The sequence below is a fragment of the Myotis myotis genome, unplaced genomic scaffold (genome assembly GCF_014108235.1).
Source record: "Myotis myotis isolate mMyoMyo1 unplaced genomic scaffold, mMyoMyo1.p scaffold_m19_p_9, whole genome shotgun sequence".
Taxonomy (NCBI): domain Eukaryota; kingdom Metazoa; phylum Chordata; class Mammalia; order Chiroptera; family Vespertilionidae; genus Myotis; species Myotis myotis.
In genome coordinates, this window is record NW_023416401.1 from 74,440,082 (window position 1) to 74,457,232 (window position 17,151).

At 38.8% G+C, this 17,151-nt stretch overlaps 1 protein-coding gene across 2 annotated transcripts in view; it reads left to right on the plus strand.

The window, feature by feature from the left end:
• MACROD2 (mono-ADP ribosylhydrolase 2) overlaps positions 1 to 17,151 on the plus strand; it is a 1,927,670-nt gene that overhangs the window by 1,849,619 nt on the left and 60,900 nt on the right. For both annotated transcript variants that reach the window (XM_036322176.1, XM_036322177.1), the window contains exons 15-16: positions 4,701 to 4,775; positions 5,043 to 5,135. In XM_036322176.1, the coding sequence (XP_036178069.1) occupies positions 4,701 to 4,775; positions 5,043 to 5,135 (168 nt within the window). The remainder of the gene's footprint in view (positions 1 to 4,700; positions 4,776 to 5,042; positions 5,136 to 17,151) is intronic.

Consider the following 17,151-nt stretch of genomic DNA (forward strand, 5'->3'; position numbering starts at 1 on the left):
GGAAACCACAACCTTTTTGGGTAATGGAAGATGCTCTAACCCGACTGAGCCAGCCTGCCAGGGCAACAAATACAATTTTGAAGAACAGCAGCAATCACATTTTAAGTTTAATAAAAGAACACAATTTCTATTATCTTTAAGACAGACATCCAAGAAACAAAGTCTTTATCCTTAGGAAGACATAAGCATCTAATAATCTACAAGCAAATCATATTTTTGTTGCTATTGGTTAAAAACAGCTCATTTACAAAGTGAGTTTAGGTTTATCCTCTAGAAATGTTTAATTCCAGACTGACGTTCCCAGACAAATTTTTATGCAAATTAATTAAAACATTAGCTTGAGCCAAACTTAATTACCAGGGCTCCAGGAAGCAATCATGTGATCTATTTCTAAAGAAAATTGAATGGATTTTTGGATTATCTTTTCTAATGGTCCCTCCCATTAGTATGGATGACTGAGTTCACGGTATAAAAAATATACATATAAACTGCTGCAGGATCCTTTAAGTTTTTTTGTATCTCAGCCAGGAGGGATTAGGGCAAAGGACAGGGGGTAGAATTCAACTAGACTGAATGTGCATAAAGCTTGCCTCATGAGGTCAAGAAAGCAAGATGGGATATGGAATATCTGAGTGCACTGGAGAGAAAGGCAGATGGGCTGGAGTCATCATTAACCGGCAGCAGGCCTGGGTACCGGGCAAGGAACCACACATACCTCTGTGTGATATGCCAAATCCTGGCTTGGTTCAGGAATAAGCAGATATGATTATTCTTAGATTTCAAAGCTATACACTTCATTTCTTTTTTTTTTTTTACTATCAGAAAAATTAGAAAGGAGAAAATATATGCATTTCCATTTCAAGCAAAGATTAGTAAAATTGGTAAACACAATAGTGGGACAAGAGAAAAAGGCAGAGGAGAGAAATACTACACAAAAGTCTTGCAATGCCCTCTCATCCACAAAGTGAAGTGACAGACATTGCTGGTCACAGAGAAAAGCCCTAGTTAGTATTCATCAATAGCCATAGGCTGCCTCCTGGGGCAGCCCCACCATTATCAGCAGTGCTCCTAGCCCTGATCTCCCTATTCCTGATCACATTCCTCTAAAAATGTCCAAGTGGAGCAATGGGACTGGATATGCACAAGAATACAGAGTGACTTGCTTCTCCTCTCTCTCTTCATTGTACAGATCACAAATAACGAGTTCAGTTCCCAGCAATGACTTTGAGAGTTCCCATTATTCCCAGTGAGAGAGAATGAGGCTCGGTCAATAAACAGTGAAGGTTCCCTCTCAATATCATCTTCCCAAATATAAATGTCAATGTGACTAGAAACTTTAGCAGGAGACATAGCCTCATATAAGCCAAATATAGAGAGAATATAAGATATTATCTAGTTTATTTGGCCTTAAAAATAATAATGAAAGTAAATCCCAAAGAGCATCCAGTTCTCCTTTCCTGGTTCTTTGCCATCAATATAGTATATGAAGAGCTTAGTAGCCTAAGGCACTTATTGCTAAAAGGTGTGTGGGAAGTAAGTTACAGTCCCTGATTACTATTTACAGATACTGATGGGTACTATAATAAAGGGAAAATTAAATAGTTATTTATTGATCACTCCTTACCAGTAGGTGTTGGGAAGGAAAATACGAATAAAACACAATCTCTGTCTTCACAATGTTTATAACCTGGTAAGAGAGACTAAAGCAGACAAAGCTATTACAGTGGGGCCTTGACTTACGAGTTTAATTCGTTCCGAGACCGAGCTCATTAAGAAGCTCGTTAACTCAAATTACTCTATCAACTCAATGCAAAAAATCAGCCTAGAGACAGCTGGTATCTCAAAAAACTCGTTAGTCGGGACACTCGTAAGTCAAGGCCCCACTGTATTACAGTGTACTAAGGAGAATAATAAATAGATGAATGAGCAAAGGAACTCAATAAGCAAAGATATGATCACTTTCTATAGTCCCCCAAGGCGAGAAGGGTGGAAATGGGTCTGGGGGAAAGATTTTTCCTGGTTCCTCCATATTAAAGAATTTTGTGATTATTATCATGACAGGAAAGAATAAAAAGCATAAGTGGAATTCTCATACATTTCAGGAGGGAGTGTAAAATGGGGCAAACTCTTTGGAACATTGTTTTTTAGTACCTCGTAAAGCTAAACATGTATGCTGCCTATTCCTTAGTAGTTTCATTGGTGAATTTATACCTAAGAGAGATGAGTACATATGAGCACATATGTCCACCAAAACACATGTACAAGAATTTTTAGCAGTATCATTCATAATAGCCTCATTTTGAAAATAATTTGACATTTTAACACCTATATACTGTTGAATAATCAGACAGTGGGATAGTCTACTTCAATGAAAAATAGTGAATGTATGAGTGCATGCAGCAACTGGGATTAACCTCAGAGAAAAGCTGTAAGAAAGTAAGATAAAATACAGCATATACTTTATGTTCTGTTTATATTAAATTCAAAAACAGAAGAATTACCTATGGGGGCAGGGAGGGTATCTGCAGGCACCAACAGAGGTAGCAGAGCTATTGGTGCTAGAAATGTTCTTGGTCTGGGTGGTGATTGGCAGGGAGATACATGGTTGTATATTTACAAGCCTGTCCTCTTAAGGCTTGAGTGTTTTACTATATGCAAGCTATACTGCAATTTAAAAAATTAAAAGACAAAATAAAAGCAAAAAAAAGAAAAAGGAGTTAGTTGTTAGATAAACCTAGTTAAGAATTCTGAAAGCAGAATAGGGATTATAATACTTTACAGGCCTGATACAATTAGAGAAAATGTGAATAAAATGGGTAGACAATGTATGGCATTTGTATGGAATCAATAATTTGCAAATATATTTTCTAGGCTAGTACTTCGCAAGATTTAATGTGCAAATGGAATACCTAGAAATGTTAAAATGCACACTCTGATTCTGCACGTCTGACATGAGGCCTGAAATCCTGTAATTTTGAAAAGCTCTCAGGAAGTTCTAATGTTTCTTGCCCATGGACCACACTTTGAGTAACAATAGGGAGAAATGGGGATGAATGGGGTTTATCAGCAGCGGAAAGGTCTTGATCAAATACATTTTTTAAAAGATATTAATGTTAGCACTTCATAAGATAGATTACACACACACACACACACACACACACACACACACACACGACCCAAGAGAGACATAATATATCCCTGAATAAAGAAAGGGGTTGGGGACTATATAAGGAAAAAAGCATTTTTCAGAATTGTCAAATCTTAGCATTCCATTGAATTTAGGAGTGATAACAGAAAGACATCCAAGTCAGCTTGAGGTTTTTAGCTTCAAAGATCAAATATATAAATATACTATAGCTGTAATTTTTTTTTATCAGATCCTTTTGAATAAAATGAGCTCCAGAGCAATGGATGTCAAAAAAACACACTTTTTTTTTTCAGAGTTGGTCAATCTGTCAGAGAATGAACCAAGGGGAAGCACTATGGCAGGCAGATTAAGTATAGTTGTGGTAAAGAGGAAACTATAAAGATGAGAGGTTAAGTCATCTGTGCTGTGGTAACAACCTCAAAAGTCCCAAAAGCTTACAACCACAAAGGTCTGCCACGTCACTGCTTGGTTCTGCTCCACAAGTTTTAGGCTGAAGGAACATACTCTTTCAGGAGAAAGAGAGAAATGGATCTCGAAACTTCTGCTGAAATGTAGTACCCAGCATGCTTGTTGCTGTCCCGTTTTCTTAAACCAAGTCACATGAATAGACCTGGCATCAATGAGGTGGGAACATACACTTGTCGCACAAGGGCCATGACAGGTCACATGGTCACAGACAGGGAAGTGGCGCCCTCTTACAGAAATCACTAGGGACAGGCTGGAGCAGTAACGCACTCTACCACAGGACCGTAAGCAGGCAAAGAGCCCAAGCTCCTCTGCATCCCCTTCGTGCCTGTAACCACCCCAGCTCTGGATTTTTTTTTTTTAATTCAACAGTGAAATAGCCTCAGCATTAAATATTTTATTATTAGGCAAAATGGAAAGATTTCCATTTTCTCTCTTAATGAGCACTTATGTTTTAATCTCTACTGGGAAGGGGAGGGGGAGAAGCCAGGGTGTGTGAAGAAAAGCATTATTACTTAATAGATCATCAGCCTCAGAGTAACTAAGAGTTGGCTGAATTCCCTCCTGACCTTGGCTGTATTTAGTAGGTGCCATTAGAGAATAGTGGAGCTGTGAGGTGACCCAATCTGTGTGTGCACATGTTACTCAAGTTTCTCATGCTCTGTTGATGGGAGAACGAACGTGCAAGGAGTGTTTTAATTTCCCAGGAATCCTCAATACAGGAACTATCTACATCTTAAAGGAAACTTAAATGTAATTAACTCGTGCAGCCCAGAAATTATTTAAAATTTCAAAACTTCCAGGTTGTGTCCATTGCTGTTAGTACATTCATAAGCCAAATAGTAATTACACCAGTCAGCTCAAAGAAGACTTTGTCTAAATTAGCTGGATATTTTTTATAAAATAATTGAGATAAATTTGATTTGCAAAATGGTATCTTTACCCTTCACTTTCTTTAAAACTGTTTTCTACCTATCCATGTATGATCAAAGCATGGTTTCTGAAATTTTTGCTTTTTCAAACCAGTGGTAAAACTATGGTTATGCATATCACATTTCTTTTATTTTCCAATCACTATTTTTAACAGGACAAGAGAACGATTCAGCGAATAATGAGATAAAAATTGAGGAAGAGTCACAGAGCTCATACATGGAAACAGAAGGTACTGAAACCAGGACATATTGTTACCAGAGAATGAGATGAAACTGTGAACCATGACCCTTATACAGACTTGTGTGCGAGTGGTGTGCATGTGTGTTTTTAGGCAATGATTTACGGAGAATGACAATAGTGTTCTGTTTTGTATGCCTATTAAAAATTGGAGGGCTCGGGGAGAATTGAATTAAACTTTCTATGCTTTAGTAACTGTGTTTTGTCAATGATTTCAACTAAAACATCCTTGAGTATCCTTCCTTCTCATTCTATTTAGAGCTTTCATCAAACCAAGAAGATACCACGATTGTGGAGCAACCAGAAGTGGTCCCACTGACAGATGTCCAAGAAGAAAAAGAAGGAGAAAAAGGTAGGCCTGCTCTTATATTAAACCATCAAAATAGAGAGTTTCTTTTGATTCCTGCCTAGAATTCACCATCAGAGTTATCCTTATGCAACTGCAGTCTGTTAAGGGCAGAGGGGCAGGGGGACGAACATTTCTTTAATTCTAAATCTACTTTTGTGAGTAGAATATTATCAAGTAGCAAGAGAAGATACTTGTAACAGTTTTTTGTCCTTTTAAATAGTATAAATGTTTTTTTTTTAAATTTAGATTCCATTTAATTTAAAGATTATGTTATTGAGAACGCCTATAAGATATCAAAATTATGAAGTAATGGATGAGTCTTAGAAAATTTTAAAAGGCTATAAAACAAATGTCACCTTTAGTATTGACTTTATTCCGCCATCCTTTATATGGTGGTGATTAAAGAAACAATTTATGTGAAATATGTACATTACATGAACCTTCTAAATTGCAAGCTTTGTCTGGTAATATTAGGATGCCATAATATAGAGTACTGTTAAAAATAATAGCATTATTATAATTTTTGAAGACATAAGAGGAATGAACACTGTAAATTTTAAAACAGTATTTGGGGCAAGAAGTCAATATATTGGAGTAAAGATAGCAATCTTTTTAAGAATCTATTTTAAAAAAACCATTATCAAAGAAATTCAATATTTACTGAAGAACTTGAAGAATTCCATTTTCATATATAAAGCAATCTCTTAAAAGAAACTAAAATATGAAATATGAAGTGAAATGATTTCTCTGGAACACTATATCATAAATCATGCTGCTCTTAAATAAATATGTGTTTGCAAAGCAGTTGCAAAGTAATAACTTGACAGGCCTTGTTTATAGAACACAGTGATCAATTTTGTTTCCAAATTAAAATGCAGACATGATCTCAATTGTAAAATCAGGTCGATAGTAGCTACAGCTTCCAAATTATGAACTCTTCTTGACAGAGGCATTGATACAGTATAATTAGTAAGCCATGTTAGTGATTATGACACCTCTTTTTTTAAAATTTTCAATATAGAACCCGATATTCTTCCATTTCTCTGCATCTAATAGCCTTTCTGTATTGCAAATTCTAGTTCAGGCTCATGTCACCATGTTCCTGGCAAGTCAAGTAAATGAGATATTTGGTGTATTTTATGTATGACGATGATAACAGGCATTTGATACAACCCTTACTTTAGCCACAGTTACCTGGCATTGCTCCCTTCAATTGTACTTCAAAAATGTAAAATGCCGAGTGGTGCTTGCCTGAATAGTTTCTCTATAGCAGAAATTATTTATTTTGTACCGTGTATGTCAAGACATACCAATGAGAAACATTAAGTGGTATACATATTCTTTTTATTAACTTGTCCTCCAGGGAAAAAAAAAACTCATGTTCAGCACACATGGACATGTCACCCTCCTCACAGCAACTTCTCTAGCATTGAGTACTCCTGTAACTACTGAGGAGTTGGTTAACTACCCACTGTTTACCCTCCCTTGTAATGCTACCAATCTCTTCTGCAAACAGGGAAATGACATGTGAGAAAGAAATGAGGTCAACTTCTGCTACTTGACTGTCAAAACTTTGAAGTTTAGTGTGTTTTGTTAAGATCTGACTTTTATCTGTAGGAGAGTAATAATGCCTGTGGTCATGAATTAACTACATTGACCCTTCCCTTCTTTACCACAAATACTTAGATTCATCTTGCCTTGAATATTTCTGTTTAAGTTTGAAATAACTTAAAATGCATTACCTTTATTGTTTTATTATTTGCTTCAAAGCAAACTTCAAAGCTATTCTGTTACATATAAAAAAAATAACCAAAGGAAAATGGGGCAACGTAGATTCAGGGTGCTCTGCTCTAGCTCTGCCCCTAATTAGCAAGCTGGGTGAACCTGGACAAGTTATTTAATCTTTCAATGCCTCAGTTTTCTTATCTGTAGGATGGTGATGACAAAAGTCACATCAGTTGTGGAGAAAGTTTGAGTTAGCACATGAAAAGCTTCGAGTACCTGGGGCATAGGAAGCATGCCATAAGCATTTAGAATTGATCATAATTTGATAAATTGGTGACAAAGTCAAGAGAATCCACATGTGGATTCCTCAAATACATTCATTGTCCTTCCTAACTATTTGCATCTATATAAACTTTACATATGCTATATTATCCTTCAACAAAAATTGTTCTGCACACTCCATTTTTAGCACCATCACCTGCAGCAAGTTTCAGTAGGCATGTTTTATTCTATAAAGGTAAAATAATAAATAAAAGGTGAGATGAAGGCATATCTCTTATTCATAAAGTCCTTTTTCTTTGTCAAGATCTCAATCTTCTGTTTGAGAAATGCTGAATCAACCATAATTTTAATTTTTTTGAGAATTGACAGACAACATTATAATAATTTTGTTACTGGTGGGGAGAAGTCCTTGTCCCCACCTTTGTTCATGGGAGTGGAATTCTTGCAATATCCCAAGAAAAATAATTTTCTGAGACATGCCCAGGAGAGTCAGTAATTTTTGTTTACATGGAATTAAATCCCTGAATTTCCAAGGTCCCCTCTCCCTCAGTTCCACCATAAAAGATATGTAACTGTGGCCTTAATAGTGCTAGAATTAGAGCCAGTGTCCAAAGTTTCTGTTCCATGCTGGGTTTGTGTGTCCTGTCGCAGCCCATCAGTCGGTTTCATGTGGGGTCTGCATGGCCATGAATAAAAGGAAGCAGGAATGAGTGAGTCTCGTGAGCGCAGAGCCAGGAGAGCAACGAGAGAGTGAACTGCTTTGTTTAGGGGATTATGTATTCCCAAATTTTCATGGGCTTGCAGTGGCCATGCCCATTCTGGTCAATTCATGGTTCCCCAGGCTAGACTGACAAGCCAATACCTTCCCTATGTCACCCCAGCTTTACTGAGCATGTGTCTATCTCCCCTTCGTAGGACCCCTTCCCTCAGTAGTCTGCATAGAATGGGTTAGTGGTTCCCTGGGGAGTGCAAAATTGCAGGTTCCTGCCCAAATGACATGAGTATAATATCTAACTTTCCATTTGTTCCTTTTCTATTATGAATAACTAGCTAATTACAAAGGTATCATTTCCCCTTTAAAGAGAACTAACCTCTTTGTAATCCTACAAAGGGCAAATGGACAAAGGTCTCTAGATGTTCTTCTTCAGTGGTTCTCAACCTTCTGGCCCTTTAAATATAGTTCCTCATGTTGTAACCCCAACCATAAAATTATTTTCGTTGCTACTTCATAACTGTAATTTTGCTATTGTTATGAATTGTAATGTAAATACCTGGTATGCAGGATGGTCTTAGGCGACCCCTGTGAAAGGGTCGTTCGACTGCCAAAGGGGTCGTGACCCACAGGTTGAGAACCGCTGTATGCTTCTTGCTCTCAAGGGGCATAGATCTGCCTATCCCGAGGCTTAGAGTTTCTCCCCTATCTGACAGAGGAAGAGCAAGCAAAAAGGAATGGAGTCTTCATGCAGGGAAGGGGATTTTTCACAGTTCAGGTCAGTCTAGTGTCCCTGGGAGGTGGCATAGGTGATGTCCAGAGGCTAGCTTGTTGGACAAACTAGCATCCTTGTTTTATTCTAGAAGTGAAAAACTTGACAATAAAGTTAAAAGGCATAATTTGAATATAAGGGGACTTATAGTAACTAAAGGTCTGATGAGAGGTATAAGCCCATGTAATAAAGGAAATAACTTGACAATGTTCTAGATTAGGTTGGAGGAGTGGCTTCCCTGGAGGGAAGTGGGTCGAACCTTTCTAAGCTCTTCTGTCCATCATACTTAAATAAGTTAAGGGAAATGTTATAAAATTTCCCCCATGAGAAACTCTGGGCCTCTTCTGTCGGAACCATTTGGTCAGAAAAGGAAAAGCAATTTCAAGCAATGCCAATAGACTATCCATACTTCATTGACTCAACCATAAGTCCAAACTGTTGAGTCTAATTTTAGGAGACAGTGATGCAGATGGCTTCTAAAGTCAGATTTATATTGTGTGAACAAGCAATTAGGCAAATAAGGACATACAGTCTATGAAAATAGAAGACTACAAAACACAGAGGTTAATGAATACAGCAAATCATAAACCAGTTGAGAAGACTTCCAGATGCAAGGCTTTTGCTGGAATGAAATCAAGGAGTGACAACCTGATAGATTTTCTGCAGTTAGAACATCTCTGGTGATGTCATCCGGTGATGAGTTCTGTATGGCATACATAGACAGAGCCTTAAAAACAAAACTTTGAAAACAGTTAACTGCACTGGAGTCCAATATTCTCAATTGGGTTTTCTGATTTCCCTTTGAAATACAGTTTTACTCCCTAAGATTACCCTCATTTCCATTAAAGAAACTGCATTAAGTCCAGTTTTAATTTGGCCCGATTATTTGCCCAAACACAACAAGAATAGTAACTGATCAAATAGATCACACAGGCCTTTTCAAATTTGCTTTGCTGGAATTTTCACAAGGCATCTTTAGATTGAGCTATATCAGACCCTCAGGGTAAAGAAGCCCAGCCACAGTTGCCATCAGGCTTTGCCTGTAATAACTGTAGGTTTGGATCAATTTCTCAAGTCCTTGAGGTCCCCAAAGATATCTTGAGTTTCCTTCCTTGCCATCTTTCAGGAAAGCAACTTTCATTCCTTTCCTGGAAAGACTGCATAAGCCACGTGACCACGCAAAGTATCAGGCCATTTCTCCAGTGGGCTTTGATTGGCTTTGGAAGTCAACATTAGTTCCATAAGGCTTTCTGGTGACATCTGGAGTCTAGGCATGAGTCTCTTAGACATGGCATTCAGGTCAAAGTCTTGGTTAAAAGAACACAGGTGAAGACTGGTCTTATTGGATTTATGCAAAAAAACATATCGCCATGACCCACGTATTAAGAATTGCCAAATTCTGGAGGGGTAAGTAGGGAGAAAAAGCAAAAAGTAAGCAATTATCATGTAATTATAACGTCCCAGATTGGCAAACACATTCTATAACTTTTAGAAACATAGGTTCATTTACTGCCAAACACACTAATATTTTAAAAGACATACTTCCATGAATAAAAGTACCATTTAGAAAAATTCACTGATTTAATAAATCAATGAGTTAAACTGATTGGCTTAGATAGCTTTGGTTCACATAAGTTCTATTTCTCAGATTCTGCATTCCAATAGATGGCTCATAAAAGAGTCCTTTTGGAGACCAGGCATTAGCACTTTAGGGGCAGATAGTCCTTTTCTTGAAAAACCCAGAATAAAATTCCTTGCCAGAGCAGGCTTTTTCAAGGCACTGTGAATGGAGATTGTACTACTATTATCTTGGGGGGGGGGGGGGAAACCCAAAATGTTTTGTCCTTTTGATAGCTATGGGAAAATATGAGTAGCCCCCATTTTTCCTAGTTTCGATGTCATGTTGCCAGAGCCTAGGATTGCTACACAACACCCCACTGTCAGTTTCGGTGACATGAGACTGCGTCAGGGGCTGAGACCTTCCCAAAATAGTAATACAATTTTGCCCAGATGTGGAGTTTTCCCAGCAGTCAGTGTTGGTCCGGCACTGTTTAGTTGGGTTTATTGAACTCCACAGGGGTAATTCTGATGGTCTCTGAAGCTATTGGAAGTTTTCACCCTTTACTGTCTTGGTCAGAAAAATTATATCCTTCACTGAACTAGAGGAGGTGAGAAAGAGCATTCTCTGTTAACTTGGCAAGACAGAGATTTAACACCCAGGCCCTGGGATTAAATTGTGTTTGCAGTCAGTCTCCAAGGTTACTTCATAAAAAACTTTCATTTCTCTGAGCACCTGTATATTTGAGGTTTTTCTGTATTAGTTATACGTGGAAGAAGCATTAATGGCAAGTAGCAATGTTGACAGAAGTCAGAAATATAGCAGTTGCATTTGTAACAGAAACTAAAATTGATTTCTGCCCTTAAGCATCCTGGCTGTCAGGGTGGTGCTTTCTGGCATAGCCAGGAGTGCTCCCCCCATAGCAAGGAGCAGGGAAGAGGGTTGGGCCAGGCAGGGAGCAGGCCTGGCTTGTCAAAGGCAGGACCCTGGCAGCAGCTTTATTTTGGTGGCTTTCTATCCAGTCTTTCTCTACCACCACTGGGTGAAAGGCATGAACCAGAGCCAAAGGCCCAAGAGGTTCGAGGGGTGCTTTGGCTGGAGAGCTCATAAGGGTAGACAGAAGGTGGAACTGTGGGTCCCTCTCACCAGCAGCTTCAGTTGGTGGCTATCTCTGCAAACCCTCCCCTGTTAGCGCCTTGGTACCTGGAAATTAAATCTGTGCCCTGCTTAGGCAGGCACACTCTAAGGGCAGAAGCAGAGGGGAGAGGGGGGACAGAGGGAAGCAAGGGTCTGGGGCTCAGGCCATGCTGGGCTGGGAGCCCTGTCCTAGGCACAGTGCTGCCAGGACCTCCCAGGGCTTAAGAAAGTTGGGGGCATTTGGGCTTTCATGCACCAGGAGTAAATCCCAAGGCAGTGGCAAGTGTGTGCCAGCTCCATGCATTCTGGATTCTCCTGGCACCCATTTGCCCATTGCCCTGCAGAGGCCCACAGTGCTGCATCCAAGACAGCAGATCCAAAGCTGTAGTCTGAGTCACGTTGGGGTGGAAGCAGAGGGAAGGTAAACCATAGAAACACTGGAAAAAGGCAGAGATGTGTGGAGAGATGAGTTTTATAAACGGGGAAGAGATCTGGGCAGTAGGCATAAATTTGTGGCAACATCGGGGTCTTGTACTTGCCCAGCATTTTCTGGAGCTTGTTGTGGCTTCGAAGATGAGAGCAGGGTGCTGCTTTCTCCTGGGTCTGCATCCAAAGAGGCAAAAGAGATGTAGGGCAGAGAAAAACAAATGAAAAATCCAGCCAAGCACCAATTCAGTAGATAGGGTGAGAAATGAATTCTCAAACTCCCAGGCCAGGGAAACGGGTTTCTCCCCACCATCCAGGCCAGGTTCTTCTCCTGCTGTTTCACCCTCCAAGTGCTGGTCTGCAGGCTGCCAGTGTGCTTTTGCAGGGGAGGAGCAGAGAAGAGATGCTTTCCATACTTTCCATTAGTCACTTCTCCTGGTAGCGTCCCATCTGTGTTGCCATCTGTTACTGGTAGGGAGAGGTCCTTGTCCCCAACTGTTGTTTGTGGGAGTGGAATTCTTGCCATATCCTTCCCACCCCCACCCCAAAAACTAAATTTTTGAGATCACACAGAATGAGGAAGTTTTATTTGCATGGAATTAAATCCCTGAATTTCCAAGGTCCCCTCTCCCTCAGCCCCACAATAAAAAGATGCGTAGCTATGGCTTTCATAGAGCTAGAATTAGAGCCAGTGTCCAGAGTTTCTGTTCCATGTTGGAGCAGTCAGGCTAGCCGAGTTTGTTTTTCTGGTTGCAGTCCATCAGTCCATTGAATGTGAGGTCCTCATGGCTATGGGCCATATGAATGAATGCAAGGAAGCAGGAACAAGAGCACCCCGTGAGTCAAGAGCCAAGAGAGCAACAAGAGAGAGGGAACTCCACTGTTTAGGGGATTATGTGTTCCCACATTTTCATGGGCTTGCAGTGGCCATGCCCATTCTGGCCAATCCATGGTTCCCCCGGCTAGACTGACAAGCAAGTACCTTCCCTATGTCACCCCAACTTTCCTGGGCATGTGTCTATCTCCCCTCTGTTGGACTCCTTTCCTTAGTAATTTGCAGGGAATGGGCCAGTGGTTCCCCGGGAAGTGCAAAGTTGCAACGTCCTTTTTGGTGAAGCTGCCCAAATGACATCCCTATAATGTCTGGCCTTTCCATTGCTCTTTTCCTATTATGAATAACTAGATCATTACAATGTTATCAGTTTCAGGCTTGAAACATAATGATTCATAAAGAAGCAGCCATGATTTATAGGTAGATCCACAGACTCAAAATAGTAAATAAATTCAAAGTAGTAGAATTTTCTTTTGTTTCCTATACGTATTAAAGAATCTTGTTTGAAAACATCAATGAGAAAATAGCTCCAGGTTTTGTGTATCTTCACAGTATCTCTTAATGGAAAGTTTCACATATGTATTAAGACATTCTTATCTGCAAACAAAAACAAATTAGTATTCTATTACATTTTTAGGGATGTTCTTTATAGTTCTATAAATATCAGTTCTCTTTTATTTTGAGAATCTTCCTAAGGAGATATAAAGGGGTTTCTTTCAAAAAATTCCAGACCAGGAGAAATGTATAACCTTTTCCTCTCATTTTGTAACATTCTGTAAGATTAGAAAATGTAGATAATCTTCAGGATACATCTTCTAAGGCTCCCAGGTGTATGGGCACAGATGTTGCAACATTAAGTTTTGAAGTTAGCTCTACCAAAATATGGCTTTTGAAAAGAGGAGAAAATATTCAGCAGAAGCTCATGCTGATAAAATTATACAATAGCACAATGGACATGTCCCTAGGAGACCTGAAATACAAAAATTTCAACAGGCATAAAGTGAGATTTCACATATGGCATTTTTTCTCATATGGCCACATTGCCTCTTCCTAAATGAGTTCAGTTTTATGCTTCCCCAGCAGGATCTACAGCACATATGAAACCCAGTAAAAGAGCATCACTTAGGTTAATAACCAAATAGGAAAGTAATATTACAGGAGTTTCCTCTAAAATGGATCTTATGTGTTGGCATCAAATATTTAAATGTTTTCCTAAATATTTTTATTTCTAGCTAAATTTAGAAATATTTGACATAAAGTTTTAACTATATTAACATTGTGTCATTATTATATGACATTATTTGAATTTATTTTTCATTATGAACATATTGGACTTTTTCTAAGTGTCATATAGAATGCATACATCCCGCCGAAACCGGTTTGGCTCAGAGGATAGAGCGTCGGCCTGCGGACTGAAAGGTCCCAGGTTCGATTCCGGTCAAGGGCATGTACCTGGGTTGCAGGCACATCCCCAGTGGGAGATGTGCTGGAGGCAGCTGATTGATGTTTCTCTCTCATCGATGTTTCTAACTCTCTATCTCTCTCCCTTCCTCTCTGTAAAAAATCAATAAAATATATTTTTTTAGAATGCATACATCCCTATTATTTTTTCTTGTATCAGATAATAAATGTGTGTATATATATATATATATATGTACATATATATATATGTGTGTATGTATGTATATATATGTATGTGTATGTATATGTGTGTGTGTGTGTATATATATATATATATATATATATATATATATATATATGGCCTAAGCAACTGACCGAGTGGCCAGTAGCTATGCCATGCATTGACCACCAGAGGGCAGACGCTCAATGCAGGAGCTGCCAAGCTGTGGTCACTTGGCAGCAGTGGTTCTCAGGTGACACACCTGGAACCAGAGAGGAGGGAGCCCAATTCTGGGGTGCCTCACCTGAAAACAACCCTCTAGCAATCCAGAACCCCTCACGGGATGTCAGAGAGCCAGTTTGGGCCCGATCCCCACAGGCCAGGCCGAGGGACCCCACCGGTGCACTGGGACTCTAGTATAATATGAAATAGTAATCCTTTTTCTATTTACCTAAGGTTGACCAAAATTGATGGAGACTAAAGATATATTATGGTCTAAGGCAGTGGTTCCCAACCTTGGCTTCACATTAGAATCACCTGGGAATCTTTTTAAAATCCTGATTTCTGGGCCTTATCCTCCAGAAATTCTGTTTCTTTGTTACTAATGTTGTGGCTTCACCCCATAACGAAGAAACAGAATTTCCGGAGAATGAGGCCCAGAAATCAGGATTTTAAAAAGATTCCCAGGTGATTCTAATATGCAGCCAAGATTAAGAACCACTGGTCTAAGGTCTTTGGGGGCAAAAGGAAAAAAAAAAAAAGATATAGACAAGTAGAAAGTGAAGTGCAGGCTAACAAGTATAAATTATCCTGTCTTTAGGCTTAGGATATAGAACTGTGGATACTAAGAGCTAAGGGACTTAAGCATCTGCAGATTTTCTTATCCTGGGGGCAGGGTGGGGAAGTGATTCTGGAACCAATCCCCAGCAGAGACTAAGGAACACTGTGTATATACAATTCATTTTTTTTCTGATATTTTTTCTCACTATTCCATATGAACCCTATAAAGTGTGTATGTATGTGTGTGTGTGTGTGTGTGTGTGTGTTAGGATGAAGAGTCAGAAGATCTGTTTTTTAGTTCTGGCTTTGACACTGCCTAGCTATAACCAAGAGTTGGCTTCTTAAGACCCTCGGAGCCTCAGTTTCCTCTTCAGTGAGAGATGTACTTATCCTCATTCTCCTTGGAGTTGCGGAAAAGATGAAATGAAACTATTTTTGAAGAATGATCAGGGTGAGCAAGAATAGCAAGGGTGAGCAAACTATGACCCATAAGCCAAAAGTGACCCGCTGCCCCTTTTCCTATGGCATGTGAGCTAAGAATGGTTTCACATTTTTAAATGGTTGGGGGGGTAACATTAATTTATAAGAAATGAAAATTACATTAAGTTCAAAGTTTAATGTCCATCAATAAAATTTTATTAGAACGCACAAAGTCTAAAATGTTTACTATCTGGGCCTTAATAGAAAAAAAAAATTGCTGACACCACCACCCACCCCCGCCCCACCGCCCCCGCGTAGTGCATAGCATCTATGTGAATGTAGCCCAAATTACCCTGAATGTGAAGCCTCTCATTGCTATGTGGAACTCTTCAATGATGCAGTCTTTATCAATACACATGTGTGTTTCACTAGAACTGGGAAAACAAGATTATCTCATAATGCCTTGCCCTTCTTAGGCACAGAGTCTTCTCTGTCCACCTCTCCCCAAACTGGTGGACTGGGAGGAAATGGCTCTCCCAATGTTAACCTCCAGTAGAGGTGACCTATAGGGCTGTGGCTTGGGCCCCAAGAATTTCAGGCTATGGATGGTGTGACGTAATCTCTCTCCCTTAGAATATAAATGTAAGTTTCCTTTAAACACATTTCTTTTTGCTGCTGTACTTAAAAGGGGGCTCCCTTTACTTACTAGTGAACCTACTGTGCTTTGCTTTCTCTGAATATATTGCAAGTGAGATTTGCATTAGGATGGTGAACTAAACATCTCAATCATAACATTTTTACAGAAAGACCATCAGGTGACAGAACAGATACAGGTCTGATCCATAAAATGAGTGGGGTTGACAGGGATTGTAATAATACGGATGTGTGAATGTGTTCACTTACACACTTTGTTGTAAAGACCAAAATCTTGTCAACCCAAATATTAACATATAACCTTAAACTCAGATATTAGAGTATCTGCTTTCAAATTTAAGTTTAACTTTTCTCTTTGTCTCCGAAGGAAGCCCAATTTCTTTTCATTACTCTTTATATATCAGGTGCCTTCATTTCAGCGCAGTATGTAAAGAGCAGGTGGTATACGGAGTACTTTGAATGTTAATTATATTTTTCATTTATTTCACTGTGAGGATTTACCTTTCAATGTGTTTTTATAATCAAGACAGAAACAATTAGGGAGCTTGCTGCTTGATTGTTTCACTACATTTATTTTATAACATCTGCTGCAATGATTTTTCAAAAAAAGAAAAAAGTGAAGTAAACATTTCAACAATAGCAAGGGGTTTAGAATGATTGTATGTGATCGCTTTATTTCATCTTTAAAGGAAATATTATCAAGATGAATCAGTCATGTTTCCAAACAATAAATATCATCTCATTTTTACACCTTACATTTTTGACACAGAAGCATGTCTATTCATTTTCAGGGATGTCATAGTTTATTAGCCTTGGATTTTAACTGAAACTAGTAGAAAAAACACAAATATTTCTTCTTAGAGACATATTTTAAAGAAAAAAGTTTCCATTATCATACTTAGTTTATTCCTCAAAAATTATTTTACCTGTTCTTCATATTCTTTTGAACATAGTTCATAAAATAATAATATTCAGGATTAAGAGATGTATGGTTCATAACTTATTAAGATATGGACATATAATTTTAATGTAAGGGAATACTGTTCAAAATTAATATTCATTTTTCTTATTTTTCCATTAAAGTATAGGCAACCTTATGC